General features: G+C 62.3%; 13 protein-coding genes across 13 annotated transcripts; 7 read left to right on the top strand and 6 right to left on the bottom strand.

Moving 5' to 3' along the window:
• Window positions 1-4: 4 nt before the first annotated feature.
• Window positions 5-1,148, bottom strand: RHTO_07269 (clathrin light chain; the record flags this gene model as incomplete). Its single annotated transcript, XM_016420927.1, has 5 exons — window positions 5-49; window positions 105-264; window positions 321-473; window positions 570-697; window positions 813-1,148. The coding sequence occupies 5 exons, from the start codon at window positions 1,146-1,148 to the stop codon at window positions 5-7; spliced, it is 822 nt and encodes a 273-aa protein (XP_016274654.1).
• A 119-nt stretch (window positions 1,149-1,267) lies between these two features.
• On the top strand, window positions 1,268-4,915 carry RHTO_07268 (mRNA 3'-end-processing protein RNA14; the record flags this gene model as incomplete). Its single annotated transcript, XM_016420926.1, has 11 exons — window positions 1,268-2,068; window positions 2,218-2,508; window positions 2,574-2,714; window positions 2,776-3,056; window positions 3,114-3,203; window positions 3,259-3,628; window positions 3,686-3,764; window positions 3,820-3,957; window positions 4,014-4,166; window positions 4,225-4,812; window positions 4,872-4,915. The coding sequence occupies 11 exons, from the start codon at window positions 1,268-1,270 to the stop codon at window positions 4,913-4,915; spliced, it is 2,976 nt and encodes a 991-aa protein (XP_016274653.1).
• Window positions 4,916-5,779: 864 nt separating this feature from the next.
• RHTO_07267 (Mfs transporter) lies at window positions 5,780-7,989 on the top strand (the record flags this gene model as incomplete). Its single annotated transcript, XM_016420925.1, has 9 exons — window positions 5,780-6,077; window positions 6,140-6,521; window positions 6,579-6,636; window positions 6,708-6,742; window positions 6,803-7,098; window positions 7,158-7,215; window positions 7,274-7,391; window positions 7,484-7,568; window positions 7,631-7,989. 9 exons carry the CDS (start codon window positions 5,780-5,782, stop codon window positions 7,987-7,989), a joined length of 1,689 nt encoding a protein of 562 aa, XP_016274652.1.
• A 155-nt stretch (window positions 7,990-8,144) lies between these two features.
• Window positions 8,145-10,108, bottom strand: RHTO_07266 (BTB/POZ-like domain containing protein; the record flags this gene model as incomplete). The annotated part of the gene is made up of 8 exons (XM_016420924.1): window positions 8,145-8,926; window positions 8,986-9,093; window positions 9,144-9,202; window positions 9,267-9,317; window positions 9,373-9,764; window positions 9,826-9,882; window positions 9,949-9,955; window positions 10,047-10,108. The coding sequence occupies 8 exons, from the start codon at window positions 10,106-10,108 to the stop codon at window positions 8,145-8,147; spliced, it is 1,518 nt and encodes a 505-aa protein (XP_016274651.1).
• Window positions 10,109-10,643: 535 nt separating this feature from the next.
• Window positions 10,644-12,411, top strand: RHTO_07265 (Haloacid dehalogenase-like hydrolase domain containing protein; the record flags this gene model as incomplete). The annotated part of the gene is made up of 6 exons (XM_016420923.1): window positions 10,644-10,754; window positions 10,856-11,053; window positions 11,126-11,510; window positions 11,593-11,614; window positions 11,697-11,797; window positions 11,858-12,411. 6 exons carry the CDS (start codon window positions 10,644-10,646, stop codon window positions 12,409-12,411), a joined length of 1,371 nt encoding a protein of 456 aa, XP_016274650.1.
• Window positions 12,412-12,678: 267 nt separating this feature from the next.
• On the bottom strand, window positions 12,679-13,398 carry RHTO_07264 (uncharacterized protein; the record flags this gene model as incomplete). The annotated part of the gene is made up of 2 exons (XM_016420922.1): window positions 12,679-13,028; window positions 13,083-13,398. 2 exons carry the CDS (start codon window positions 13,396-13,398, stop codon window positions 12,679-12,681), a joined length of 666 nt encoding a protein of 221 aa, XP_016274649.1.
• Window positions 13,399-13,618: 220 nt separating this feature from the next.
• Window positions 13,619-14,248, top strand: RHTO_07263 (uncharacterized protein; the record flags this gene model as incomplete). Its single annotated transcript, XM_016420921.1, has 3 exons — window positions 13,619-13,813; window positions 13,875-14,012; window positions 14,069-14,248. The coding sequence occupies 3 exons, from the start codon at window positions 13,619-13,621 to the stop codon at window positions 14,246-14,248; spliced, it is 513 nt and encodes a 170-aa protein (XP_016274648.1).
• A 347-nt stretch (window positions 14,249-14,595) lies between these two features.
• Window positions 14,596-16,200, bottom strand: RHTO_07262 (chitin deacetylase, carbohydrate esterase family 4 protein; the record flags this gene model as incomplete). The annotated part of the gene is made up of 7 exons (XM_016420920.1): window positions 14,596-14,944; window positions 15,007-15,398; window positions 15,453-15,614; window positions 15,668-15,741; window positions 15,805-15,945; window positions 16,006-16,041; window positions 16,125-16,200. The coding sequence occupies 7 exons, from the start codon at window positions 16,198-16,200 to the stop codon at window positions 14,596-14,598; spliced, it is 1,230 nt and encodes a 409-aa protein (XP_016274647.1).
• Window positions 16,201-16,889: 689 nt separating this feature from the next.
• On the top strand, window positions 16,890-18,760 carry RHTO_07261 (acyl-CoA thioester hydrolase; the record flags this gene model as incomplete). The annotated part of the gene is made up of 6 exons (XM_016420919.1): window positions 16,890-17,039; window positions 17,095-17,455; window positions 17,515-18,006; window positions 18,137-18,332; window positions 18,402-18,514; window positions 18,570-18,760. The coding sequence occupies 6 exons, from the start codon at window positions 16,890-16,892 to the stop codon at window positions 18,758-18,760; spliced, it is 1,503 nt and encodes a 500-aa protein (XP_016274646.1).
• A 396-nt stretch (window positions 18,761-19,156) lies between these two features.
• On the top strand, window positions 19,157-22,321 carry RHTO_07260 (uncharacterized protein; the record flags this gene model as incomplete). The annotated part of the gene is made up of 5 exons (XM_016420918.1): window positions 19,157-19,754; window positions 19,810-19,839; window positions 19,899-21,092; window positions 21,154-22,210; window positions 22,270-22,321. 5 exons carry the CDS (start codon window positions 19,157-19,159, stop codon window positions 22,319-22,321), a joined length of 2,931 nt encoding a protein of 976 aa, XP_016274645.1.
• Window positions 22,322-22,664: 343 nt separating this feature from the next.
• On the top strand, window positions 22,665-24,539 carry RHTO_07259 (chitin deacetylase, carbohydrate esterase family 4 protein; the record flags this gene model as incomplete). Its single annotated transcript, XM_016420917.1, has 10 exons — window positions 22,665-22,737; window positions 22,802-22,837; window positions 22,892-23,019; window positions 23,082-23,189; window positions 23,250-23,311; window positions 23,388-23,487; window positions 23,553-23,660; window positions 23,785-23,894; window positions 23,997-24,173; window positions 24,233-24,539. The coding sequence occupies 10 exons, from the start codon at window positions 22,665-22,667 to the stop codon at window positions 24,537-24,539; spliced, it is 1,209 nt and encodes a 402-aa protein (XP_016274644.1).
• A 303-nt stretch (window positions 24,540-24,842) lies between these two features.
• Window positions 24,843-26,350, bottom strand: RHTO_07258 (uncharacterized protein; the record flags this gene model as incomplete). The annotated part of the gene is made up of 6 exons (XM_016420916.1): window positions 24,843-25,223; window positions 25,277-25,329; window positions 25,393-25,516; window positions 25,576-25,697; window positions 25,751-25,859; window positions 25,913-26,350. The coding sequence occupies 6 exons, from the start codon at window positions 26,348-26,350 to the stop codon at window positions 24,843-24,845; spliced, it is 1,227 nt and encodes a 408-aa protein (XP_016274643.1).
• Window positions 26,351-26,637: 287 nt separating this feature from the next.
• RHTO_07257 (bis(5'-adenosyl)-triphosphatase) lies at window positions 26,638-27,527 on the bottom strand (the record flags this gene model as incomplete). The annotated part of the gene is made up of 5 exons (XM_016420915.1): window positions 26,638-26,909; window positions 26,970-27,026; window positions 27,082-27,134; window positions 27,196-27,319; window positions 27,416-27,527. The coding sequence occupies 5 exons, from the start codon at window positions 27,525-27,527 to the stop codon at window positions 26,638-26,640; spliced, it is 618 nt and encodes a 205-aa protein (XP_016274642.1).
• Between the last annotated feature and the right edge of the window lie 168 nt (window positions 27,528-27,695).

Genomic DNA, 27,695 nt, shown 5'->3' with positions numbered 1-27,695 from the left:
GCCTCTAGTAGCCTGCTGCACCCGGTGCTGTCTCGCCCTCGCGCCTCAGCTGTTCGTGGCGACGTCAGCTCCAGCGTTGCAGCAAGTCAGAACTTGGGACGCACGCTGAGCAACAACTCCTTGAAGCGAGTCAAGTCCTGCTTGCTCTTGGTCGTCGTCTTCGAGCGCGAGTCCTGGAGGTCGATCAGTGTGCAGATGCGCTCCCACGTCGTGCCCTTGGCGAGCGAGTCGGACAGCTCAGTCTTGAACTTCTCCTCGTCCTCCCTGCGAGACACCAGCCCGTCAGCACGCTGCGCAGGCAGAGAATGCGCGAGACGCACTTGTTCTGCGCGATTGCCTTCTCCTTCTTCGCGTTGTACTCCTTGTAGAAGTTGTCGATGGCGTTGCGCGCCTTTGCGATCGTCTCCTCCTTCTTCTGCGCCGCCTCTTCTTCCCGCTTCGCGATCTCCTGCGCCTGCTTCTCTCGCCATGACCTGCGCGGGGGAAGGAGTCAGCTACGGTGAGCAAAGTCGACAACACGCTGCTCCTGTAGAGAGAGCAAGCATGCCGGCTGAATGGACGGAACTGACTTGATGAACTCGCTCTCGCCCTCGTCCTGAGGAGCGGGAGTTGCGGATGCAGACTGGTTGAAAGCGGGAGCGGCAAGGCCGATAGGAGAGGGTGCTGGGGGGATGCCGTTCATGCCATTTTCGTGAGGCTGGAGCATGAACACGCCGGACAAAGGGTCGAAGAGGAGGGGCCGAAAGAGGGGACGAGGGGATAGTCAGCCTACGACGCCCGGACGAATCGCAAGCTGGAGCGCAGTGACGCACCTGTTCGCTGGGCAGCTCGATCTCGGGGTACTCCTGCTCGAACGCCGCGAACTCGTTGTCTCCCGTCACCGACACCTGGTGCCCGACCTGAGCGGGCGCTCCACCACTCGCCTGGACGGGTGCGCCCGTGAAGCTGCCGAGCGCGTCGTCTCCCGCGTCGTCGAGGTCAGGGAACGCCGCAGCCGACTGTTCGTAGTCCTTGTCGAGCGAGGTCGAGTCGGTGGGGTGAGCGAACTGGCCAGCGTCTGCGCCGAGCAGCTCGCGTTCGCGTGCGAGGAAGTCGCTGGCCGGGTCAGCGGTGTGCTGCGAGTCCTGCGTGCCGAACAAGTCGTCCATCCGAGCGAGCAGAGAGCGTGGTGAGCGAGAGCGAGGATCGTGTCTTCCCCTGGACCAGGACCACTCGCACCCGCTGCTCAGACTCGCTTGGGTGGTGCTCGAAGGGCTTGCAGAGCACAATGTCGGACCCATCGATGCAGACTGTCGACCCGCGCCGCGCCCGCATGCAGCAGAACGCGCAGGCGACCGCCTCATCTCCCGCGACTCCCCAGCCTCAAACAGGACCAGCGCAGGCAGAGACGAGTGCTGCACCCGCCGAACAAACCGCAGAGATCACTGCAGCACCAGCGGAACCGACCGCAGAAGCCGCCGCCACCTCTGCCGAGACCACCCCTCTCTCCCTCCCTCAGGCGACCACTTCTCCCGCACCTCAGCAAGAAACCATCCGACCCGACAGCGCGACGGCGACACCGGCAGCCGAAGGTCAGTCGGCGTCTGTCGACGAGGACCGCGCGACTTCGCAGGACATGGACGCAGCGATCGCAGCTACCCTCGCAATGGAGACTGACGACCGACAGACTGCGAGTAACGGCTTGCAATCGACTGCCGCAGCGGTCGCCGAGACCATCAGGAGAGACGAGGCGAGCACCCCGACCCTGTACACGGCCGCTGCGTCTCAGGGAGACATCCCCGGAGCTGTTGCGACTCCTCCGCCTGCCGCTCCAGCGACGAGCGCTGCGGCAGCTGACGAGTCCTCGTCTGCCCCTCCTGCATCTTCGAACGCTGCGTCGGCGGACACGAAGGGAAAGGGTGCCGCGACGAGTTCGCTCTCTCGGGTTGCCCAGTTGACGGCGCGAGTCGAGAAGGACCCGCTCGATGGAGAGGCTCAGCTCGCGCTGCTGCAGGATGCCGAGCAGAAGGGAGACTTGGAGAGGACGCGCGAGGTGTACGAGAGGTTCTTGAGTGTCTTCCCCGATGCCGTGAGTTCTGCCTTTGTGGTCGTGCCGCTTTCTCGCGGCTTCGTCCCGCCCCCCTCGCTCCCCATTCCACTCCCTGGCGACTTCGAGACTGAGAGTGTGTGAACAGCGCTGACGGAGGGCCTCGGTTGTGTACGCATCGTCCTTCGTAGGCCCAGCAATGGATCGCCTACTGCAACCTCGAGCTCTCGCACAACCTTTTCGAGCGCGTCGAAGCCATCTTCGGCCGCTGCTGTCTCAACTCGACCTCGGTCGACCTCTGGCGGTTCTACCTCGACTACATCCGCCGCGTCAACCCGATTGACCCGGCCAACATCGATGCGGCAAAGACGGCGCGGGCGGTCATTGGCGCGGCATTCGAGTTCGCGTTGTCGCATGTCGGGCACGACAGGAGGGCAGGCGAGATCTGGTCTGAGTACATCGCATTCTTGCGAGAGGCGCCGGTACGTTCGACTGCCCCGCCGCCGCCGAACGCTCGCATCTTGAGCTGACGGTCTCGCTCGTACAGACGCGGGGCAACTGGGAGGATCAGCAAAAGATGGATTCGCTGCGCAAGGCGTTCCAGCGCGCCTTGCAGGCGCCCGTCAACAACGTCGAGGCGATCTGGCAGGATTACAACGCGTTCGAGAATAACCTCAGCAAGATGACGGTTCGTTCCGCCGCCCTCGCCTCTTCTGAGGGTCTTTGAGCTGACGCCTTGTCGCGCGCAGGCCAAGAAGTTCATTGCCGAGCTCTCGCCCGCTTACATGACCGCCCGCAAGACCCTCCGCGAACTCCGCGCGCAACACGACCACCTCTACACGCCCGTCCTCCCTCACCGACCAAGCTGGACATCCGCCGAAGACCGCGATGCGCTCGATGGGTGGAAGGCTTACCTCGCGTACGAGGAGACGAACCCGCTCGAGATCGAGGACCAGGGCCAGTTGGCGCAGCGGGTTGCTTTTGCGTACCGCAAGGCGATCGCCAACTTGCGCTTCTATCCCGAGGTTTGGTGCGTCGTCGATCTCAGCGTCTGCCGTCGCAAGCGCTGATGGCGATCTTCCTGCAGGTACCTGGCGGCGAGTTACAATCTGAAGAGCGGACGGGTCGACGATGCTCGCAAGCAACTTCGCGACGGGTTGACGGCGAATGCTGGAAGGTGCGAACCCTCCCCGCATGCTGACTCTCGCAGCTGCTTACCTTCATCCGCACAGCCTCCTTCTCGCCTACACGCTCGCCGACATCGAGGAAGGCCGATCCGACTTCACCGCCTGCTATGGAATCTACGACTCGCTCATCGAGCGCCTCAACACGCGCATCTCGTCGCTCGAGGCGGACGTCGAAGCGGAGATCGCCTCTGCGGTCGCCGACAAGGAGGTCGAGCACCTCGCGCAGATCAAGGCTGCGCAGGAAGACGGGCGGGAGGAGGAGGCTGAGTCGGTCGAGGCGAGGGAGAAGCGGAGTCAGGAGATGGAGGAATTGGAGAAGGAGATTCGGGAGCGGAAGGCGCCCGAGATCGAGACGGTTAAGAAGGCGGTCGCGAATGTGTGGATCACCGAGATGCGGTTTGCGAGGCGGTCAGATGTACGTCCGCACGTACGAGTCTCCTTTTCTGGTTGGCTGACTTGGCCCGTCTTGCAGGGTTTGCGACAAGCGCGGCAGGTCTTCCTCAAGGCGAAGAAATCGCCCAACCTCACCTGGCAGGTCGTCGAGGCATCTGGTGAGCCGCCATCGTCGCCTTCGCAGGCTCGCGAACTGACTCGTGTGTCCCGCAGCCGCCATGGAGATGTACTGGAACAGCGAGCCGAAGGTTGCCACGAACGTCTTCGAGCTCGGCTTGAAGAGCTTCGCCAAAGAGCCCGAATACGTCCTGCGGTACCTCGACTTCCTTATTTCGCAAAACAACAGCAACAGTGCGTCGTCTTCACGGTACAGATACGACGCTCTCGCTGACTCACCTTGCTTGTAGACGCCCGTGCTCTCTTCGAGCGGACGATCGCCATCATCGAGCCGGCAAAGGCGAAGCCGATTTGGGATCGGATGGCGCAGTACGAGTACCAGTACGGTGATTACCTCGCGGCGCAGAAGATGGCGCAGCGCTATGCGGAGACGTTTCCCGATAGTGCGTTGCTTCCATCTCGTCTTCCGTTCCGCCCAGCTGATCCTCCTCGCTTTTGCAGCCGCTGCAACTCTCCGCTTCGCCCAGCAACACCAGTCTGCAGGCCTCGAGGATGCGTTCGCGCTCGACCTCGGACCTTCTTTCGTCAGGCAGATCAAACGCGAGACCCGCGCGCGCTCGCCCTCTCCGCAGCGAAGCCGACACAAGCGCGGTCTCTCTGTCGACCGCGACGGCACAGACGGGCAGGACCAGGATGGCGGCGATGCGAAGCGTGCGCGACGGGGGATCTCGCCTTCGCCTGCTCCGTCCTCGAGTGGCGGAGGTGGCTCAGGCTGGCGCCCTCACGGCTCGGAAGACCACCGTCGCAGTGCGCGCGAAGCAGCCCCGGCACTCAACCGCGCTCAGCCATACATGCTCGACCCGCGCGGAAACGACGTCGCCATCCTCCCCGACGCGGTCGTCTTCTTCCTCTCGCTCCTCCCGCCCGCGTCGAGCTTCAATGGGCCGCACCTCAATCCCGCCAGCATCATGGACATCATCGGCACGACCATCTTGCCTGGGAGCGCGCCCGGACCTGGTCTGCCCGGAGAACGGTTGGGCATCCCGCCGCGACCGAAGCCTCAGCGACCGGCATACGGAGGAGGAGGAGGTGCGTTCAGCTCTGTGTCTGCCTCTCCACGAGCTTGCTGACCCTTCCTGCGTTCTCAGGAGGAGGCGGACCAGGCGGATACGGTGGTGGCAGGCGGTACTGATTCCATTATCTCCCAGCGTCCTGCGAATGCAACGGGTCCAGAGCCAGCAGCACACGTCTGTCGCGGAGCGAACAGATGCATCGCGAGCGAGACTCTTCTCTTGCAAAGACGAGGAGAGGCGATTTGACAGCCCTCCACTTCGACAGTCGCTGCTTCTCGGCCCGCTTCCTGCTGGTCGAGCCTCGCTGCGTGCATTGGCGAGAACGCCGCGTACCGCGGTACGGAACAAGCGCTCCGCCATCGCAGCCGCGGTCCGCCTTTGCCCTTCCTCGTCCGGCACTTCTCCCCAACCTCGGGCCGCGAAGCGCTTCAACCGTCGAACCGACCGCTGCTGTGCTGATTGGCTCGATTGCTCGCATCTGTCCGGTGCTGCTGGCCCGCAGCGTGTCCGAGATGGCCGGGCGGAGTCGAGGAACACCAGCCATCGAGCATCCTGCGCTCGCTCGAGGAGGTGGGAGGGGGGAGGACCGACACGGGTGGACGCAGAAGGCTGCTTGCTGTGCGCACGAGCTCGAAGGAGGACGCTGCTGGCTGGCTCTGAGCTCACGAGCCTGCTTTCTCTCCGCCTCCGCCGTTTGTCGATCGTACGCGCGCTATTTCTGGGTTCTCGAGACATCGCAGTTCGGACGCCACGAGCGCGCGAGGCGAGTCCCTGCCCAGGCATGGGGGGCCCGCTGCACCTTTTCCGGCTCCCCTCTCTATCTCTCCCTCTCTCCTCCCTGGGACTCCGCACGCTCGCTCGTTCTCCTCCTTGACTTGCTCGTGCGCTACCCTACCAGCTTGCCTACCCGCCACAGCCTGCGCACGTCGACAGCGCCCGCCTCGCTCGGATAAACACTCGTCCACCTTTCTTCCACGCCGAGGATGGCTGAAAAGGCCGACACCCACTCGACCAGCTCGCTCGACGCTGAGAAGGGCGTTCCCCTTCACCAGCAGCAGCAGCAGCAGAAGCCGACCCCGACTGCCGACCACATCGAGCACTATGCTCAGCACACCCAGGGATACTCGGCCAACCTCGCCGCCGTCCAGGAGGCTCACGGCTTCAAGCCCGAGGCTGGTCGTCTCGTCGTCGACCCCGCCGAGGCCCGCGTCGAGTACGGCGAGGAGGTCGCTAGCAGGCTCAAGACGAACCGGAAAGGAACCAAGATCCTGTGGCCTCAGCGTGAGCAGCGTCGTTGTTGCGATGTAGTCGCCGTGTACTGACTTCGTTGCGATTTCTTGCAGCCTCGGACGACCCGAACGACCCGCAGAACTGGAGTCCCGTCAAGAAGAACATCCAGCTCCTCGTCCTCACCATGGCTTCCTTCGTCCCCGACTTCTGCTCCGGTCTCGGTATCGCCTCGCTCTTCAACCTCGCCGAAACGTTCAAGACCACGACGGAGGAGATCAACAACCTGACGTCCAACTGGTCCATCTTCCTCCTCGGTCCCGGTGGTATCGCCGCCGTCTTCTTCATCAAGCGTTTCGGTCGTCTCCCCGTCCTCTTCTGGTCTCAAGTCATCGGTCTCGGATTCCTTATTGGCTGTGCCGTCTCGCCTGACCTCAAGACGTTCGCCGCCATGCGTTGTTTGACGGCCTTCTTTTCCACCGCTCCTCAATGCGTTGGGTATGCGATTTCCTCGGGCTCAATGCGCAACTGATTGCTAACGTAGTTGCTCTGCAGACTGTGGACTGTCTGTGACCTCTTCCCCTTCCACCTGCAAGCGCGGAAGCTCAATCTTGTGGGTCTCTCTGATCTTCCAGCTTCTTCAGAGCGTTTCGCTGAGATTTCATCGTCTTGCCTGGTCCGCAGTGGACGATGGGTTTCATTGTGTCGCCCTTCATCAGGTTCGTGACGTCCGAGCCGTCCCAGGCGATCCCAGGCCGCTAACCGTTCGATCCTCACAGCCCCTTCCTCCTCGGCTACATGATCCCCACGACCAACTTCCGCGACGTCTACTGGGTCGGTGTCGCCTACTGCGCCATCGTCGTCCTCCTCATCAGCTTCGTCATGGAGGAGACGATGTACGACCGCGACGTCGTTCCCTTCCCCGAGCGCCACGCGACCGGCCTCAAGTACCGCATCGACACCCTCATCGGCATCACCGGCTGGAAGATGCGCAAGTACCGCTGCACCTGGTGGGAGTCGATCTCGAGCGTCTTTGACATCGTCTGGCGCCCTCACGTCTTCCTCATGCTCGTTTGTGAGCCGCTTCCTTCTGCTTCCTCTCTTACGCGTGGTTGCTGACCCCTCTTCATGCAGTCGTTGGCTTCCTCTTTGGCTGCGGTATTGGCATCAACGTCACCCAGGCCGTCTTCATGTGAGTGCGCCTGCTCCTCCCTCAGCGGGATTTCACGCTGACCCACGTCGTTCTGCAGCGGCTCGCCCCCTCCTCTCGGCTACGGCTACTCTCCCTACGCCACCGCTTCCCTCTACGCCACCCCGATCGTCGCCGTCATTCTCGGAGAGCTCGCCGGTCGCTACCTTAACGACGGCGTGAGTCTCCTTTCCTATTCGCCTCTTCTGCTTGTCCTCGAGCGTGCATGTGTCTAGCGCGAGTACTGACGCAATGCTGCACCCACAAACAGATCGCCGACCGCCTCATCAAGAAGAACTCGGGTGTCTTCCTCGCCGAGATGCGTCTCTACACCATCTACTTCGCTATGCCCTTCTGTGCGTTCGTTTCCTCGTGCTTGGGATGTCTATACAGCACCCTTACACTTCCGCCCTCGCAGACATCGTCGGCTTCTGCCTCCTCGGCGTCGCCTTCCAGAACAAGCTCTCCATCGCGGCCGTTATCTTCGGCTGGGGCATGGCCGAGTTCGGCATCCTCATCCTCACCGTCGCGACCTACGCCTACCTGAACAACTGCTTCCCGACACGCCAGGGCGAAGTCTCGGCGCTCATCAACCTCGCGCGCACGCTCGGAGGCTTCGCCATCCCCTACTACCAAGTCCCCTGGTCCTTCACTGGCGGCCCCAAGCGTGTATTCGGAATGGAGGCAGGCGTCGGCGCTGCTCTCTTCATCGTCATCGTCATCCCGCTCCAGTTCTTCGGCCCATCCATCCGCCGCAGGTTCTCCGTCCAGATGTAGAGCGTCTGCCACCCCACCCTCAATCGTTCGCCTGTCGTATTACCTAATTATCTGGCCCTCGTCCCCCCTTATCTCTCGGGTTGTGGTACATGGTGCAGCCCCCTGCAGTGATCTGTGTCGAAACTTGGCATTCTTCGTTTCTCGCAACGTGAGAGCTACTTGATCCTCCCCGCCAGCCTCTTCGCAAGCTTCATCGCCGTCGCAGCCATCGCCGAATCCGCCTCTCCTCCCTCGGCCAAGCGCTCCATCTCGTTCGTCGCCTCAGCACCCACAACCTTCTCCCACTTCTCCACCGCAAAGTCCAGCGCTGCGCTCTGTACCTCCGGATAGGCAGAAGCGATGTCGCTGTACAACGTGTAGGCGACATTTTCGATCGTGAGTTGCGAGCGGATCTGCGAGAGGGCGAAGGAAGCGAGCGAGTCGAGTTTGAGGAGGTGAGCGAGGCGGTAGACTGATTTGGCCGAGACGGGAGGAGGGACCGGAACCGTCTGCGCATCGATGGCGGTTTTGATCGCCATTGAGCGAGTTGAGGCGGCGCTGGAGGGTCGAGGAGGCGGCATCGTGCGGGACGAGCGGGAGGGTGCGAAGGAGATCTTCCCCGTGACGAGCCAGACGAGGACGGCAAAGTAGGTCGAGTATGCCGTGTCGATGATCTTGATCGTCTTGCAGGGGATGGATGACGGCTCGCTGGACGAGGTTGGCTTGTCAAGGAAACCGTCCGTCTCGTCGTCCGAGTCGTCAAAGGTGTAAGGCGGGAGGGTTTCGGCGGTCGAAGTTCGGTCTGCCGCCGCCTTGTCATCCTTGGAGAAGCCGGCCTCAAAGAGCGTCTTGAAGTAGGGCGACGCATTCGAGAGGAACGTCTCGTTGGCGTAGAGCGACCGTCCGCTTCGCGGAAAGAACAGGCGGACGTTGTTTGGTGAGAGGCTGGTGAGAGAGGCTGTCATCAAGGAAAGTCAGTCGCTGCAGCGAGCGCGAGAGGCCAGCAGAACGACGTACAGGCGGTCTGCTCGACCAGCTTCGGAAGATCCCAGGGCGAGTCGGCCGGATGGTGCAGGGTAATAGAGAATGTCACGGCCTGATCCCTTTTGGCTGACGCAGCCGCCCCTGTACACGCCGCCGTGCGACGGGGGAAAGGTGCCTGCCGGAACGTCCACTTTCCACACCGACACGCCGCCAGCCTTGGCCTCGATCGTACCCCCGCCAGCCTTCAAAGCTTTATACGCCCCGTCCGCGTCCCACTCAAGCGCCAGGCGCGCGGTGTCGAAATTCAGACTGACTGTCCACTTGCCTGGGACGAGGGCGGGGAGAACGAGGGATCGCGGCGAGGCCTGCCATTTACCGGAGTAAGTACTGTACATTTGCAGCGAGCCGACGTTTGCGGACCACTCAACAAGCATCTTGGGCAGCGAGCGCGAGTGACGGAAGCAAAGCGACCAGCGCGTTGCAACCCGAAGACGATCACCCCTCGCTACTGCTCCAGCCTCGGCAGACGACCCAGCACCACTCCGCCCCCACCACTCAGACTCCTCGGCCTGACAGGCGACACGAGCGTCTTTGGCGGTATCGAGGGGAGGACGAAGACGGGGAAGCGGGGGCCGTGCGAGTTGGGAGACGGGAGGGACGAGAGGTTGAGCTTGGAGGGGGTCGTGAGGCGCGAGCGGGCCATCCTTGGGGTACTGGATGGCGTCGAAAGGCCTGGCGGGCGCTGGAGGGTGCGAGTGAGGCGAAGTGATGAGGTTTGGAGGCGGTGCAGGCGAGGGAGGTGGAAGTCGGGTCTGTGGGCGTCGTACGAGGTTAGCAGCACTCTGGATGGCTTTGATACGAGCCTGTACGCACGCCGGCCGGCCCGCAAGCCGTCTCACGCTGTGAGGGTGTTCGAGTCGCGTCCGTCGACTGCGAACAAGGCCAGGCGAGCGTCAGTGCACGAGCGGGACAGGCTGTCGACGTGGCAGTACTCACACTGTATCTGCGCAGCTCTCGGCGTCGTCTGCCCGTCCAGCGAGCGCGTTGGTGTGAGGTGGACAGCCTCGACCGCTTCCCTCTCCTCGCTCGCTCACGACGACGACGAGGCGCTCAGTCGGACTTGATCGAAGGTGTGCGCGGCTGTCCGCGTTTGCATGCATCCAGCGTCGAGCCAAGTCGGCCCATGTTCTCGGAACCAGCACGGTGCGACACCCCCAACTCGGGCTCCACCTCGAGGAACAGCTGGTCGCTCGCGCTGGCGCTGGCGGGCGTCGTCGAGGTCGTGGATGCAGCGGACGAGCAGGGCCACACAAAGGTCTGCGAGACGTGCAACCACTTCACCGTCTCTGGGGAATGGACTGAACGAGTGCGTCAGTTTGTGCGGGGGTGGTCGTCGCTCGATTCGGGGCAGGAGGTGGCCGAACCCGCGCTGTGCTCTCTCTTTTCCTGCTCCCACTCACTCGCACACACGGCTGGACTGGGCTACAGACTGGGCCAGCGCAGACAGCGACGCCAGACCAGGTGCGCACACTCTCCCGCTCGAACCCCGTTGCGTACGCTCATCGGTGTTCTTCTCCACCCCACGACCCACGCGATCGCGCTCTCTCTCTTTCTCGCCACAGACCTTACACGCCTTCACAGGACACGCCTACTCGCACCACACGAAGTTGCGCACCCCTCGAACTCGCACGATGTCGACCGCCGAGATGTCCTTCTCCCCTACCCATCCCGTCGAGCACGCCGAGTTCGACGTCGAGGGCATCCTCTTTGACATGGACGGCACCCTCGTCGACTCGATCAAGGTGCGCTGACGAGTCTGTCTCTCGTCGACTTCACAAAAGGCTGACCACCGTCTGTTCGCTCGTTCGCAGGCTGGTTCGTTCCCGCTTCCTGCAGACTTCAGTCCCATCTTCCAGCTACTAACACGAGTCTCGCTCGCACAGTCGAAGCCGCCTGGGCCGGCGTCGCGCAAGAAATCGGTCAGGACCCCGAAGAGGTCATCGCCGCGACGCACGGCCGGCGCGCGATCGACAACCTCCGCGACCTCAAGCCCAAGCTGCGGCGCTTGACGAACGAGCAGATGGAGCCGCATGTCGAGGAGGTGCGTCCCCTGTTTCGGTTCTTGGTGAAGGGGAGTTTGAGAGCTGATGCGTTGAGAGTGCTCGACGTGCAGTTCGAGAAGCGCATCCTCAAAGAAGCAGACGAGTTCACCGAACGTGTCCGCTCGCGCCGCAGTTCCGAAAGCTCCTCCCGGCGCAACTCGAACCAGTCTTCCCGCCGCCCTTCCCGTCGCGGATCCAGCTCGTCCGGTCCGAACCCCCTCTTGTCGGGATTGGCGGGCGGACAGTTCTCCTTGAGCAAGATCTCCACTGGCGCGGCGACGAGCGAGGGAGGACGCGGGACGCCGGAGAGTGGCAAGACGGATGCGGATCTGGATACGGTCAATCAGAAGTTGGCGAAACTCGACCCGAACGACGACAGGATGGCCCAGCTCGATGCGGATCCGTTTGCGGATAGCGATGAGGAGGACGAGGAGGACAACGAGTTTGATCTGAATGGTGCGTTCGTGCGAGGAGGCTTTGGCTTGGTCTGCTTTCCTGTTGCTGACTTCTGCCTTGTCTTTTCCTTTCGGTGTCACAGAGTACACCGAGGAGGAGATTGGGTGCGCTCTTCTCCTCCAGACGTACTCGAGAAGCCCGAAACGATGGGAGACTTGCATGCTAACCGCTACTATCCTCCCGCAGCTGCACCAACAAGAGCGTCCGCATTCTTCCCGGCGTCCGCCGCCTCATTGAGTCGCTTCCGGCTGGTCGTTTCGCCGTCGCTACTTCGGGCGCGAAGACCTGTTCGTCCCCTTTCGCTCGCCTTTCTCCCGGCCACGATTGATCATTTCTGCTCCGCGCAGACTGCCACGGCGCCCTCGCTCGCGCGGGCATCAAGCGTCCCAAGGTGACCGTCACCGCCGACGACCCCCGCCTGACCGCCGGCAAGCCCGACCCCGCCCCGTTCCTCCTCGCCGCGAAAGACCTCGGCATCCCCATCGAAAAATGCCTCGTCTTCGAGGATTCTCCGTCGGGTATCAAAGCCGGTGTCGCTTCGGGCGCACGGACGATCGCCATTTGCACCAGTCACCCGGTCGAGAAGATCAATTCCCAGGGCGCGCACTACATCGTCCCTTCGCTCGACTGTGTCCATGCGCGTCGCAACAAGGACGGCACGATCCATATCACGATTGATGCGCACCCGCCTGACCACCCTCGTCATGGGTCGCGCGGGTCGTTCGTCGCTGTTCCGCCTGACTGGAAGCAGATGGTTGACGACACCAAGGCCAAGTGGGACTCGATGAAGACGGATGGCGCTGCGAACGGGAACGGGAACGGGAACGGCGACAAGGTCGGCTCGTCGCCGCTCTCGCAAGAACCGGAGCAGATCAACGGCAAGACTGAGGCGACCGCTTAGAACGGCCTTTCACGGTCGTTAACTCACCCAAGATTCCCCTGTACCTAGCTCATATCTGTTGGCCTCTCCGAGAGGCTCACTCTCGCGTAGATATCCTTCCTTCTCGCTCCATCCCCCCCTCTCGCGCTTTTGCGACCCTGAGCAATACCAGCAGTAGAATCGTTTCTCCTCGTCCTCCTTGCGCGTCGCGTGAGAGCGGATGTGGTTGATACGAGTTACAACAGCCTGCGTCTGTCCGCTGACTCCAGTACAACAGTCCGAGTTGTCTCACTCCTCGTTGAAGGACAGCATCGCGATCTTCTTCTTCGCCGCCTTCTTCTCCTTCGCCTTTCGCTTCGCCTCTTTCTCTTTGTCCTTCACTACCTCTTCCGCCGTTCGTGCAGGCGCAGCCGTCTTGCCCGCCGACTCCTTCGCCGCTTCGCCCTTTGACGATTTGACTTCGCTGTCCCCCTTCGACTGCTTCACCACATCCGACCAGTCGCCTGTCCCGCCACCCCCTCGCACAGATTTTGATTTCGCTCCTGAGCCGGAAGAGAAGGAAAGAGAGCCCTTGGCTTTGGAGGAAGAGTCGGTTGCGGTCGAGGAAGCGAAGGGGTCGCCTGAATCGTTGTCTTTGGCTGCGAGCGAGACAGGTCAGCTTCCAGACACTGAGAAGGGACTCGCAAGCGCACCTTGAGCCCGTAATCGGTCCACCTCGCACTGGTCAATGTGTTTCCCCTCCTTCAGCACCACAACAGTCGGCGCCTCCTCTCCTCTTCCCAGATCCCACTCGTCTGGATCCGACTCTGGCTCATCCTCCATCCCCTCTGGTCGAGTAGGGATCGCAGGGCGCCCATTCGTGCCCGGTGCGGAGGACGGCTGGCCAGAGAGAGCTGCCATGGCATTGCGAAGGAAGGCGGGTTGCTGAGCTGTGAAGGTCAGGCCGCGTAATTGATTTTTCGAGGGTCCGGAGCGCGGATCATCGTGTGGGTCTCGTCCGCGCTTCATGGCGAGTGTTGCGTGGTTGGTGGACGAGGCGAACCTGCGACCGCGGCGGTTCGCCCTGCTCCTCGCACTCGAAGTCGCTAACTTGGGCTGCTTGCTTGCTTTTACTGTCACCGAAACCTGTCTGAACGCAATCACGAAGCTTGCAACCTTTCCAGCCAACGTCTCCCTCCTCCCCATCTTCATCAGCACTCGAGACGTCACAACCTTCTATCTCGCCAGCATGTCCTCCCCAGCCCCTGCCGCTGCGCCAGCAGACTCCCAACACTCGTCTCGACTATCCACGACCCGCTCACATCTCGCCTACCTCGCCAATCCCAAGAACTCGCCTGCGCCGAAATCGCTCGTTACCCGCTCGTCGCTCAAAACGTTCAGATACGTGCTGAAGTTTGTGTTTTGGCGGTTGTTGCGGTATGCGGTGCGTCCCGAGCCTCTCGCGGCGTCGCTTTCGTCGAGCTGACTTCCGCATGTTCGAGCAGAAATACACCCTGATAGCAGCTGGGAGTGCGGCGCTCGCGGGCACAGTGATCGGCACAGCACTACCGTGGGTCGGAGCGCTCGTCTTCCCCAGTGTACCCGTAGCAGCTGCCATGGGCGCCACAACAGCCTTAATCAAAGTCGGTCCTCCTCTCCCCTTCTTCCTCCCTTTCCTCGCTGATTGATGCACGAGCAGTTCACGTGGAGACATCGAGGAAACCATTTCCGCGCTGCGTGGGCTGCGGGAGGAGAAGGCCGTAATGCGCGGAGAGACGAGGCGAGGGATGCGCACGAGGCGTCGGAGGAGTTTGATAGGGCGACAAGGAGGGCTAGGAGGGCGGAACGGAGTTGGAAAGCGGAGGAGGACGCGTTTTGAGTGTATCGGAAGTGGAATGGGCGCAGCTGGCTGTCGTCTTGTTTCCTCGCCCCTCGTTCGAAGCGGTGCGCAAGCTGGACTCGTCGCGACTCGAGAGGCGTATAGATCGTCAAACATGCGTGTTCACAGTGTCTATGCAATGCTACGACAACCAGAGAGTTCGTGATGAGGGAGAGGAACGAGCGAGCGAGGGAACGAGGGAAGATTAGTGTCTATCCGGATGCTGAAGAGAGTGAGACGTGCGTTGAGGGACTCTGATATGTGCATAGTTAGGGTGTCTATACATGCCGCGATGGTGTAGAGGATCCAGGAAGACGAGGAAGGGAAACGAGAGTGAGGCGACCTTCTCAAGCAAGAAGGGTTGCGCCGCATACGACGGCGATGAGGGCGACGCTGCTGCCGATCAAAGCGCCGGCCGGAGCGGCAGAGGTTGCCTTGGACTTGGCGGACTGAGCGGCGGCAGAGGGAGAAGTCGAGGAGATTACGGCGGAGGCGGTCGACAAGCGCGAGGTAGTGACGGGCGCGGTGGCGGTTGACGCAGCCGAAGTCGAGTTGAGTGCGACGCTTGACGACGAGGCGGAGACGACGAGCGAGACGGGACCGTGGCCGATGGCGCTGGCGGCGGGGACGGGGACGGGAGTGCCGTTGCGCGCGGCGTTCTGGTACCAGTCGGCGTCGAAGAGATCCGGGATGCAGCTGTGGGAGATAGCTGCCTGTCATTGAGAGGAGACCCGCGAGAGAGGCGAGAGGGAACGCACCGAGCGTCCCATCCGTGCTGCTTGATGCCCGGGTAGGTGTTGATGAACGCGCCGACCGTCTCCGGCCCCCTCTCATGCTCGAGCCCGCAAGGTCCAGGACTCTTACTCCCCGCCATCCAGCCCTTCAACTCGCTCTCCAGATCCGCTTGACTCTGGGGTCCGTAACTCCGGCAAGCTCCGGGACCAGAGTTGAGGCACCAGTCGTTCGAATCGCGGTTCCAAGCGACGAGCGTGAGGCCGAAGACTTCCTCTGCGATCGCCCGGAGGCGGTCGTCCGTGTCGCCGTAGGGAGGGCGCCAGTACTTCGGGACGAGGCCGCCAGACTGGTCGTAGATCGCTTGGGCCGTCCAGCCGAGCTCGCCGAGGACTTGCATGTCCGTCAGCGTCGACATCTGCACGTACAGCTATTAGCGCACGTGCCGAAGTGTGCGAGGGAACGGACGCACGTAAGGATGACTCCAGGTGTGCACGGCGAGGTGTCCGCCGATCGAAAGCGCGAGCTTGAAGACGTCCGGATTGTTGACGATGTTGGTGCCGATGAGGAAGTGCGTCGCAGTCTGGTTCTGCTGCTTGAGGAAGTTGTAGAGATTGACGGACGAAGGGAGGGGCTGAGGAGGAGAAGGTCAGCTCGGGTCGACGCGAGAGAGGGTGACGGACTCACGCCGTCGTCAAAGGCGATGGCGTACATGCCGTCGGGCGCATCAGAGATGTCGTTGTCGCCAAAGCAGTGCGAGACTGTGCCGAGAAAGCGTCAGCATGCCTACTCCAGCTTCAGAAAGCAGAGGAGTCGAAGCGCACCCGTCCACGAGCAGACGCCGTTCTCGCCCGTGTTGGTACCGCTCGGATACGTCGGGTTACCGCCGACAAGCGTTGCAGCAGGGAACGAGGGGATCTTGCCGGCAGCTTTGGCAGCGTTGTAAGTTGCGACCCATTCTTGCTCTGCAGCGGGTCGAAGTGGTCAGCTACGCTGTGTTTCGTGGGAAGTAGTCGTAAACGAACTCGGTGTAGGACCCTTCTGCAGTGCGGGAGGGTACGCTGTCGTCGCCCAACAAACACGCGCGTTCGGCCGAGGTTAACCATGGGACGAAGCGCAAGTCGCGAAAGCTTGGAGTACGCACCTCCAGTCTGGCGAGCGTACAGTGGCGATGCAAGGGTGATTGGCGCTGCAGCGAGCGCGAGGAGAGGGAGGAGCATGCTGGCGCGGGCGAAGGGGTTGAGCGGAAAGTCCGGGAGGTTGAAGAAGTCGAGGGCTGGCGAGACTGGCGAGCTGGGGCTGGCGGTGGGTGTAGCAGGGCACAGAGAGTCGAAACAGCACAGACCAGGGTAACCACTAAGCGCACGAAGGAGGGAGAGAAGAGAGAGCGAGCAAGCGACGAGGAAAAGGAGATCGACTCGAGGAAGCGCGAAGGGCTCCTTCCCCGGAAAGTGCTCGGGTCCAACCGTAAATTTGGGTCGCCATGCGAATGGAAAACTCCTCTTCGTCGACGCCGTGTGCTTCAGGAGGTGAGCGGGCGTACTTGCGAGGAGAGGAGTCGACCGTGTCCTCCCCTGCCAGCGCCCTCACTCCGCCCGCTCTGCCCGCCGTGCAAACATTCGACGCGTGCGTGCCCCGGAGATGCAAGGCCCACTGTCGCCCGCCAAGGAATGAACCGGCGCGAGGGGGAACTTCGGCGCCGAGGACGGAGGAGAAGGGGAGGAGGAGGGAGTGGTCGTCCATCGCAACTTTGCGAGCTGTCAGCACCAGCAGACCACTACCCAGCTCTATCGTAGTCTAGCGCTGGCTTCATTCCGCCCGCTGGATATGGCGAGTCAACTCTGTCGTCGTTGGGAGGAAGCAAGTTCGCGGCTTCGCTTCCTCCCCTCACCCACTACTGCCGGCCAGGATGAGCTCCGTATGGCGCAGCACTCCCGCTCTCTTGCGCAGGCAACTCGCCCATGCTCAGGCTGAACCAGCGCAGCGACTCCCGTGCTCGTGCTTCTCTTCGAAGTCCCAACCTCGGCTGCCGATTGCCTCGACTTCGCGCTCAATCTCGGTGCGTGTAGGCGCACTCACCATGGGGATTCAACAGCTGACTCTTGCGCACGCAGAGCTCGTCGAAGCAAGCCGATGCGAACCCCTCGACCCTCCTTACAGAACACTCCGTCCCTCAGCGCGAGAACGAAGCCGTGACGCGCATCACGAGCCTCATGAAGCTCGGCGAGCGCTTGGCGTCTCAAGCAGGCGACTTCTCGATGCCGGCCAAGCTGCGCGGGATCGGCGTGTACGACAAGGACCGCAAGGCGCCTCTCGTCGAGCTGGAGGAGGGAGAAGAACTGCCGCCGCTGCCGCAGGTTAGGAGGATGGGAGATTCGTATGTCCAGATGGACCTGCTGTTCTCCAAGGACGAGTCGCTGCGGGAACAATACGTCGGCGGGCTGAGCAAAGTCAGGATGGGTCGGTTGATGGAGGGTGCGCTCGCAGACTTCTCTTGCTCGCTCACAATGTCGAGGCTTACAACGCTCCCGCAGACTTTGACTCTCTCGCCGGCGCCGCCGCATACCGCTACGTCCTCCCCGACGGCGCCGACATCGCGACGGCGCACAAATACGGCTTCTACCTCGTCACCGCCGCCGTCGACCGCATGGACCTCCTCCGCCCTCTCATGAACCCCGACGGGGCCGTCCCGGACCTACGCCTGTCAGGCCACGTCTCGTATGCGACCTCCTCCTCGATCGAAGTCTTCCTCCGCATGTCGACTATCCCCTCCTCCGCCTCCGAAGAATCCTCCACCATCCTCCTCGGACGCTTCGCAATGGCCTGCCGCAGCGCGCAAGGTGGCAAACACCCCGTCCCAAAGTTGGTCGTGGACGGACCGGAAGAGGCGGCGATCTGGTCCATGGGAAGGGAAATGCGTGAGGGGAAGAAGATGCGCAGTCAGAAGAGTCTGCAGAAGACGCCCCCGACGGCGGAGGAGGCGGCCATGCTGCACGAGTTGTTCATTCAGAGGGCCGAGGTGTATGGTGCGTTCGACGTTCGCCTCGTCCTGCTTCCGCCTGGATCACTGAAGCACCTTCCTCGTCGTCTCCTTTCTCGTTCTGCCCTCGTCTCGACTCTACGCCTTCCTCGACCCGCTTTGCTCCCGCCTCGCAGACCGCAAGACCGCCACGCCCGCCGACGTCGTCATGATGTCCGACACGCGCGTCAACTCGGCACAGCTGATGCACCCGCAAGAGCGCAACGTGCACAACAAGGTCTTCGGTGGCTACCTCATGCGTTTGGCGTACGAGACGGCGTACTCGACTGCTTGTCTGTTCTCTCGGTCGGCCGTCACTTTCGTCGCTCTCGAGTGCGTCCGGACCGTTCCAGCTTTCGCCCCAGCTGTCTGGCTGACCGACCCTCGTCATCCTTCGCGCAGCGAGTTGCAGTTCGCTCAGCCCGTTGAGATCGGCTCGCTGTTGCTGCTCGACTCGAAGGTCACGTTCTCGCCGCTGCTCGGCGAGCACCACTCTTTCCACGTCTCGGTCGAGGGTGCGTGCCTCCTCTCTCCCTTCCCCAAATGCAGCTGACCCCAGTCTCTCCGCAGCCGCCACCTGCGACCTCTACTCGGGCGAAAAGAAAGTCACCAACGTCTTCCACTACACCTTCGCAGCCGACAAGCCCCTGCAGCGCTACGTCCTCCCGCGCACGTACAGGCAGGCGATGCAGTGGCTTGATGCGCAGCGTAGGAGGAAGGTCGGGATCGAGGTTAGGCAGGCGTATGATCAGGCGCCGTGAGCGAGTGCGCGAGGCGGGAGGGATAGACACTTTGACTGGATTATAGATGCGCGCCTTGGAGATAGACTAATTGCTGCATTCTCAATAGCATATCATACGGGTCGTCTCTGCGTGCATCTCCAAGCAAGACGAAGCATTCCTCGACCGCGCCTCTTCGCGTCTCTCTCCCCGCGACTGTTCCAATCTTCTTTGAATTCGTCGATCCCGTCTCCCGAGCAGCAGAAGGGGTGCACGTGAAATCCCCATCGCCTCCAAGTTGCGAGCCTCTCGCTCTTGCAACTCTCCGCACTCTTCGCTCGCGGGACTCCTCCTTCGCTCGCTCGCCAGCTGGGCACTCTGTGCTCTGCCCAGACGCTCGTTCTGACCGCGCTCAACCCCGGGGCCAAAAGCGAGGCCATGCAGCCCCCCGCTCAAGGTCCAACACCGCTGCTCACTCCCCGACCCCGACCACCAGGCCGCCCCTCGACGCAGCGCACGACCTCGTCACGCTTGACAGCGCTCCCGACGCCTTCGACACCGCGCAGTGCGGCTCGACGCGCGAGAGAGAGGGAGAGGAGGTCGTTGGATGCGCTTGGGTTTGGGAGCGACGGGGAGGAGATGAGGGGCGAGAGGACGTCCTTGGGCGGGCGCATCTCGCTGAGTGGGGTCCAGGGGTCACGCGAAGGCACCGGCGTGGACACAGGCGCGGACGCGGGAGGTTCAGCCGAGGGAGTCGTCGAACGGGATCCTGTTGAGGCGACGACAAAGTTGTCGCGCGCTCCTTCGCCTGTCCCCTTTCCTTCGACAGACCCTACACCTGCCACATCCGACCCCGTCATCGTCGTCAAGCCCAGCAGCGGACCCTCGACGCCTCCCTCGAATCGCCAAACATCCCCTCTCGAACCGGTCCTCGCGCCAGCCGCTCTCGGTCCCGACCACCTCAAGTCCCTGAGCAGAGAAGAGCTCGAGAAGATGCTTGCCGAGGCGGATCGCATCATTCGCGCAAAGGAGCAGGGTGCGTTTCCTTGAGGTCTCTTTCACGTGTGTCGCTGATAACGTTCGTTTTGCAGAGCTTTCCGTTTTCACGCATGCCGGCGAGGGTGAGCCAAGCATCTTCGTTCCTACTCGAGCCGCCCTGCTGACACGCACGTTCTCGCAGAACTCCTGCAGGAATACCACTCCCTCCGCCAGCGGCACGAATCGCTCGTGGCACGGAAGCCCTCCACCTCCGGCTCCGCGACACCCTTTTTGCCTTCGTCGCTCTCCGCATCCGTGCAAACGCTGCCAGGCGCGCCCATGCCGCCGGGTAAATCGCCAGCTCGCCTTCGCCCTTCGCGCGAATCGCTCGGCCGTCCTTCGCCAGCTTCGAGCCGCCACCTGCGTCGCGCAAGCGGTGCAAGCTCGTACCACCTGCATGAGAAGGGCAGCTTTGCATCGGACCCGGAGAGCCCGTCCCAAGCGTCGAGGCGTTCGAGTCGCATCTCGGTCTTCACGCCCGACGACTCGCCCACCAACACCCGCCGCCGCCAATTCTCCTCCGTTACGCCCAAGTCTCCCGCCGCTCGCCTCGGCATTCCTGCATCCGTCTTCTCTCCCGCAACAGCCGCGCGCGACGTCGCCTCCCTCAACCAAGCCAACTACGCCCTCTCGCTCCAGCTCTCCGACCTCCAAGCCGACTCGGAAGTCGCCGAGCGCGAGGGTCGCAAGCGGCTTCGCAAACTCGAGCGCGAGTTGCAGGCGTTGAGGGAGGACCTCGAGCGGGTCGAGCAGCGTAATGTTGTGCTCGAGACGCAGGCGGAGGTGGCCATCTCAGGCAACAACGAGTTGATGCGCTCGATCAGGCGGTACGACACCATGCAGAGTAAGATTGCTGCCGAGTCGAGGGCGGACCAGCCGGTCGGGCGCAGTCTCGTCTCGGACGACGAGGACGACCCTCGCGCGAGCCAATCTGCGCCCAAGGACGACCTCTTCACCTCTCACGCGCCCAGCGGCGAGCCGTTCTCGCCAGGCTTCGCCGACAAGTCGCACCTCTCGCCCTTCCGCCAGCCGGGCCACGGCTCGCTCTTCCCGCTCTCCTTCCCTCGCTCTATCTCCCGCTCCGCCTCCGCCTCGTCTCTCGTGCCTCTCCCCGCGCCAATCGAGCTCGACCCTTCGCTCGAACAACAGCAAGACGAGCTTGTCGACCAGCTCATGGCCAAGATCGATGAGCTGCAGGATGCGAACGAGGCGATTCTGGCGGAGAGGGAGGAGATGGTTTGCAGGCTTGATGAGGTGCAGGAGGAGGTGCTCGAGTGGAAGGAGAGGTGCGAGGAGCTCGAGGAGGAGATCGTGCAGAACCGCCTTGTCGGGTGGGGTGAGTCGCCAGTCTTCTTCGCTCACGGCTCACCTCTTGCTTACGCTTTTCTCGCACGCAGAGGGACCGATCGGCGCTATCGAATGGCGAGCCGAAGAGGACGCCGACGCCGAGTCTGAGGCAGACGAGCCCTCCAGCATTCGCAAGACTCGCACTCGTCCGCTGACCGTTAAGCGTTCGAGCACATCCTCGTCCGTCTCAACCGGCCTCTCGGGACCGACCTGCACTAGCTCGCCTGTCACAGCGTTCGCCAAGCTCCCGCCGCCGCCGGAGCGCACGCTCAGCAACGAGCTAGGCGAGCAGTGGTCGACCGACGTGTACGAGCGAGACGACCCGTTCGACGAGCCGTCATTCTCGTCCGTCATCGACCACGGCCTTCGTCCAGATATCCGTCACTCAAAGCTCGAGCTCGCCACTTCTGCGCCTTCCGAGGATGAGTACAACGACAATTGCCCGACGCCACCTTTTGCCACGACCACGGCGGACGACCTGCTTCATTCTGGAATCCTGCGCTACGCCGGCTACCCCGACGCTGAGACGTACGACGAGATCGAAAAGGCGGCGGCGAGTCTCGTGCCGGCTTGGGAGGACGACGAGGCGCTGCCGACCGCCAAGTCGCGACGACGCAAAGCTCTTCCGCCGCACTCGATCGCCAAGGGGAAGAATGTCGAGTTTGCAAAGTACGACGGACGTGCGGCAGGACGGTCGACCGCCGTCGTCCTCCACCCGGACCGCATTTACAGCGACGAGGACGACTTCGAGGACGAGGAGGAGTCGCCCCGCAGCTCTCGCAGGTGGCACGCTCTGCGTCGTCTCCAACGCGAGGCGTCGTCAAGGCGCGGCAAGTTTGCTTTGCGAAGGCGGCCTACGGTTGACTCGTTCGAGGGAGAGTACGATTCGGACGACTTCGAGTCCGACATCTCGTCCGACTACGACCACCTCAATCACTCTCTGCGGCGTTCGTCCGACTACTACCCGCTCTCTATTCGCGCTCGCTACCGCCCGCGAATGGTCGTCGCGAGGGTGACCGACTCGGTCGTCCAGAAGATCGTCTCGTTCGTCACCTGGATCCGCTTCTTCACCATCCTCGGCATGGCCATCGTCTTTGCGGTCTGGCAGTGAGTGCGAGTCGCTCGTCTGCTTCGAGAGACGTGCTGACGCCGTTCCTTTCTCGCAGAGGACCTCAAAAGACGCTCGGGATCGTCGACCGCCGCCGACGCATCCGCTAGATACCCCTCGTCGACTACACGGCGCTCCCACCATACACATTCGTCCGCTATACCATTCCCGCCCCTCGCATGCCATCCATATCGTCCATCCGCGCCTACTTCGTCCGCCCATCGTCCCTGTTGCCTGTGTCGTCTCGGCCGCTTTGCATTGCCATCTCTTCAAGCATTCAACGCGCCTTGCAAGAGCTCGACGACGCAAAAAGACTGGAGAAGCGGGAGATCACGCTCGAGCCGTTTGGCTGCGGCGGAGAGGAGGTTCGCCTCGATCTGGGGGTTGCCTCGCGCTCTTCTCGCTCCCATTCTCTCTCTCTCCCTCTCTCTCTCGCTCTTCTCACTCGCGACGATGCTCTGGCTTGTTACGCTCGGACTGCTCACCTCGACACTCGCTTCTCCCCTCTACTCCAGGCAGACGAGCAGTACGTCCCGCTCCTCCCACTCCGCTCTCCTCACACACTCGCTGATCTCGTTCACCTTCTGCAGCACTTCCGGCGCCCGGTACTCGCGGTCCTGCACCGAGTGAGTCGCCCACGCCCCGCTCGAATTCCTCCGCTGACCTGCGCCTCGTCGCAGAGTCTGAATGGGTTGCGGTTTACGAAGTTGCCAAAGCGGCTGGCAGAATCTCGACGTTTGCGCCGGCCAAGCTGAGCGGTGCGGGCAACCCGTACTATCCGCCGGGCGTCGATACGGGCGAGAACGGCGTTTGCTCGTGGTCAGGCGGGTCGCTTCCTTCACGCTCACTCCGTCTTCTTCGTTCTTGCAGTTCGTCACTGATTCCCCTAGCTTTGTTCACGCAGTTGCCGCCTGCTTTGGGGACAGCGACATCTCGGACGCTCCTGACGGCATGTATGGCGTTTCGTTCGACGACGGCGTGAGTCCTCCTTCGTCCTCCTCTTCGCAAGGGAGCGCTGACGAGCACCTGTATCCCCAGCCGCTGCCGAGCTCGCCGGCTCTTTACCAGTTCCTGCAGAAGCAGAACCAGACTGCGACGCAGTAAGTGCGAGCGCCGCCTCGCCTCCTCTTCGCGTCGTCGCTGACTGGGCTTACTCGTCCCGGGCCGCTTCCGCAGCTTCTTCATCGGCACGAACATCGTCAACAACCCGGACGTCTTCCGTCAAGCCCTCGCTTCGAATGCGCACATTGGCGTACACACCTGGAGTCACCCCTACGTGCATCGCGCTCCGCTCTTAATCGCTTGCTACGTAGTTGACGACTGACGCTTCGCTTCCCGTAGATGACAACGTTGAACGACACCCAGGTCCTCGGCGAACTCGGCTGGACGGTGCAAGCGATTCACGACCTGAGCGGCGGTCTCATCCCGAAGTTCTGGCGTCCGCCTTACGTACGTGTACCCTATCGCTGCCATCATGATGGCGAGCCACCGCCGAGCCCCCGACGCCGCTCTGCCATCGAAGCTGACTTTTCCTTGACCTTCCCAACCTCCCATCCTATTCCCCTTCGTGCAGGGTGACGCCGACAACCGTGTGCGAGCCATCGCCAAGGAGGTCTTCAACCTGACCCTCGTTGGCTGGAATCGCGACTCGGATGACTGGTGTTTGAACGAGAGCGGCGGATCGTGAGTAACGCAACCCTCCTCATGCCGTCGAGTCTGGCCTGCTATCCTGCAGCGACCGCAATCGCTCGCGAGAAACCCGTCACTGATGGTGCTGGCTCCTAGATCATGCGGATCGTACGGGCCGAAAAGCATCGAGGACCTCGAGAACGAGTTGCGCAGCTGGGCTGTGGGCGGCGTCTCGCCTGGCATCATCGGCCTCGAGCACGAGCTCACGTCAAAGTCGGTCGGCGGCTTCATCAACACGTACGCGGGCTTGAAGCAGCACGGGTGGGATGCCCGGTGCGTCTTGTCCGCCCGCCTCATCCCCTTTCTCCGCTGACGATCCTTGCCGTTCGCAGGTGCATTCCCGACCTCTTCGACCTCTCTTGGTACCTCAACTCGCCTGGCGACAGCCAGCCCATCGACTCGAGCGTCGGCATCGGCGCAGGACTGTCCTCTTCCCCTGCCACTACGTCCTCGAACCTAGACGCAGCTGCCACCACCCCTTCGCCAGGCACACCTTCATCCGTGACATCGCCAGTCGCCGCCGTCGAGTCAGTCAGCCAGACCGTCCAGCACCTCGCCTCGTCCGCGACACCGCGTCCGGCGTTCTCTTCATTCTCTGTTCCCCTCGCTTTCTTCGTCGCAGCTGGCCTGCTTGCCTAGACGTCACGACGAGGTCGCATAGACACTCCTCCGCCTTACGCATCCCATACATCGCATCCCCGTTCCTTCCGTCCGCACTCGGCTTGTAGATTCCCCTCATAGACAGTCTCGCTCGTTCATCGACACTTCTCGGACTCGCAGCAATACGCATAGGCATCCGTCCGTCAGAACGCCTCTCAGGTGCGCCGCAAGGAGCGAGCGAAACGAAAGAGGAAAGCACGCAAGAGAATGGCTGCGGGTAATATTGCCAACAAGGAGGAGAGCAAGAACCGCTATGCTACATGTAAGCTCCTGACTGCCCCGTCAGACGTCGACTGCTGCAAAGAGGTCGTCGTCCTGGTCGAGCAGCTCGTCGAACTCGTCCTTCTCGCCTGCCGGCTCCTTCGCCCCATCGAACCCGGCTACCTCCGGCTTGACCTCCTCCTCCCCCTCTTCTCGTTTGACCCTCTTCGCAGTCGGCGCGCCCTCCTCATCTGGCTCGACTTTAACCTGCCCAATCGCCCCGTCCTCACCCTCCTCTTCGCGCTTGACCTCCCTCGCCCCGTCATCCTCCACCTCCTCCTCTTTCGCCGGTCCGCCATGTGTCAAGTGTCGTCGCAAGTCGAGGATGCTCGACATGCGCAAGTCGGCTTTCTTGCCCCAGCCGTCGGACTCGGGGCGGAAGTCGAGGTAGAGGTGGTAGCCCTGCGAAAGGTCGGGTCAATCGTGTTCAAAGACTGCGGGAATGGGCAGTATACCTTCTCATTGAGCTCCTTGGGTGAGAAGCTAGCTGCAAGGAGGCGCATAGCGCCTATGATGAGAGCGAGGAATGGGTGAGCTAGAGCGAGACGAGAAAGGCGAGATCCGAACGCACCGACGACCGCTCCGAGCTGCTGCCTGAACGCGCCTCGCATGTAAGCAAACGCCTTGCTTGGGTCCGCGACATGGCCCTTCGAGATTGCGCGCCATTCGCCTGTCTGCGTCGAGAGGACGGGGACCTGCACGAACCCGAGAGTCAGCAAGTTGTTCTGCGCCTACAGACTGCCATGACACGCACCTTGCGACCGAGGAGGTCGACGAAAGGTTGAGACGGGCCGACTTCGACCTTGAGCGCTTCCGGACCCATCAAGCCGAGCGAGACGCCCTTTGAGGTCGCGTTGAGGTCGGTGAAGACGTGGGCTGCGATGGAAGAGGTCAGCGTGCTTCAAATGCGGTGAGGGAGCTTTACGAACCTATGCTGAGCGCTTCTTGCCGCCGGAAACCGAGTCGCTCAGCAACGACGCATGCCCAGGCCGTCATGACCGGTGCTCGATTCACGAGGCATGCCTTTGGAGCGAGGGCCTGTACATAGATTGTCAGTGTAGCACAAAACAGAGCGTGGAAGCGGGACGCACCTCCTCTGCCTCAATCTCCTCAAAGTCAAAGTCCTCGTCGACAACCGTTTCCTTCGGCGCCCTAGTCGGCAGCGGCCTGTCCAAGTCGCTCTCCCTCGTCCTCTTCTTCCTGACCTCTGGCGAGTCTCCCGACCCTTTCCCGCCGCCCTTGCCAATGACCGCCATCAAGCCCTTGCGGATCTCCTCGTCCGCGATGCCCAGCTTGACCATGTCCGCCTGGTTCAACAGCCGCAGCTTGGCGTGGGAGATGTAGCCTCCCGGCACGAGCTTCGACGCAGCCGCAATGGCTTGCGACATCGAGAGGTGGGGTGGTTTCGGTCCGGAGGTGGTGAGAAGCTTCAGGAGGGCGGGCAGGGCGAGGGGAGTCGGATCGGATGTCAGCTTGGTCGACGTGCCCTTCTTGGGCGAGACAGAGCTGCTCGCTGCCCGCGGTGGCATTGTGAGCGTGCGGGAGGAGGCGAAGCGGCGACGAGCAGGATGACATCGCAAGTTGACATCGCGAAGATCGCTGAGGAGCACTTCTTGCAGTCCGCTAGACGCTCAGTAGCCTCCTGATGCCATCTGAAAGTCGCTGGACACAATGACATGCGAGAAGCGAGAGGGCGACCCTTTCTATCCTCACCTCCTCGCAGGCGAGACGCAGATATCGGCCTGAATGGAGCGCAAGCAATTCACTGAGACCCACAGTTGGACAAGGTGGGCCGGGGACTCAATGCTGCCGCACTTCATTGCTCCGCCCGCTCTTCCTCGCCCTGGCCAAAGACCGCCCGATTCGCCTCCGGAAACAAACCCGTCAACCGCTCCGCCTCCCTCTGCATCTCCTCCCTGGCCCTCGGTTTCCGCTCGCCCTCGATGCCGGAGAAGGGCGACTCGACGTTCCCTCGTTCCCGCTCGCGTAACTCAGCTTCGAACGCTTTTCGTTCGCCGCGGGTTGGTCGGGAGGCGTAGGCTTCGGCGAAGTCTTGAGAGAGGTTCTTAGCGTCTAGTGCGTTGTACACTGCGCAAGAATGGGATCAGCGAACGCTGCCCAGCGAGAGAGCTTGAAGACCCGTCGCACTTTCGTCTAAGGGTTCGAAGTCTTTCGCTCTTCTCGGGATAATGTGGACGTGGACGTCTGCGCAGGACGTTAATTTAGCTGCTGAACACCTAGGAGGTGGGCAGGGACGCACGGGGAACAGATTGACCCGCTAAAGGCCCGTCTTGCAGCGCGATGTTGAGTGCTCTGACGGCAGAAAAGCCGTCAGCACGTTCGATAGACCTTTCGAAGTGACGGAGAGACGCACTGCGCGCTGTACTCCTGCTCAATGACGCGGCTGATCTGATGGACGCTCTGAAAGAGATCCGTCACCTCCTCGGGCGTCAAGTCGCGGAAGCGGGGCGTCACTCTTCGTGGCACGACGAGGACGTCTGTTTGTGCGAGGGCAACAGAGTTCAGCTTGGAATCCTCTTGACGCACACGCCCCACTTTGCGAGACTCGGGAGGAGGAGAGGAACGGAACGCACGACCGGGAACGAGCGGCTTGAGGTTGACGAGGCCGTACGAGAGCGCGGACTGGAAGAAGACCTGGTGCGCTACTCGGAACGAGGCGAAGCGCAGTGTCGAGAGGGAGGCCATCGCGACGGGGAGAGGGGGAGGAGAAGAAGCCAGACGGCGGCGTGGCGTTTGGAGTAGCTGCCCCAGGGAGGTAGAAGTACTCGTTGACAGCTCTGCGATGCCCGGAAAGCAGTCTCCGTGGGTGCAGCGGGATGGACGAAGACCAACCTGCTCCTCCTCGCCTCTCTC

This window comes from Rhodotorula toruloides (assembly GCF_000320785.1).
Source record: "Rhodotorula toruloides NP11 unplaced genomic scaffold Scaffold6, whole genome shotgun sequence".
Lineage (NCBI taxonomy): Eukaryota > Fungi > Basidiomycota > Microbotryomycetes > Sporidiobolales > Sporidiobolaceae > Rhodotorula > Rhodotorula toruloides.
The sequence above is the reverse complement of the archived record's forward strand: the minus strand, read 5'-3'. Positions and strand labels throughout refer to the sequence as shown.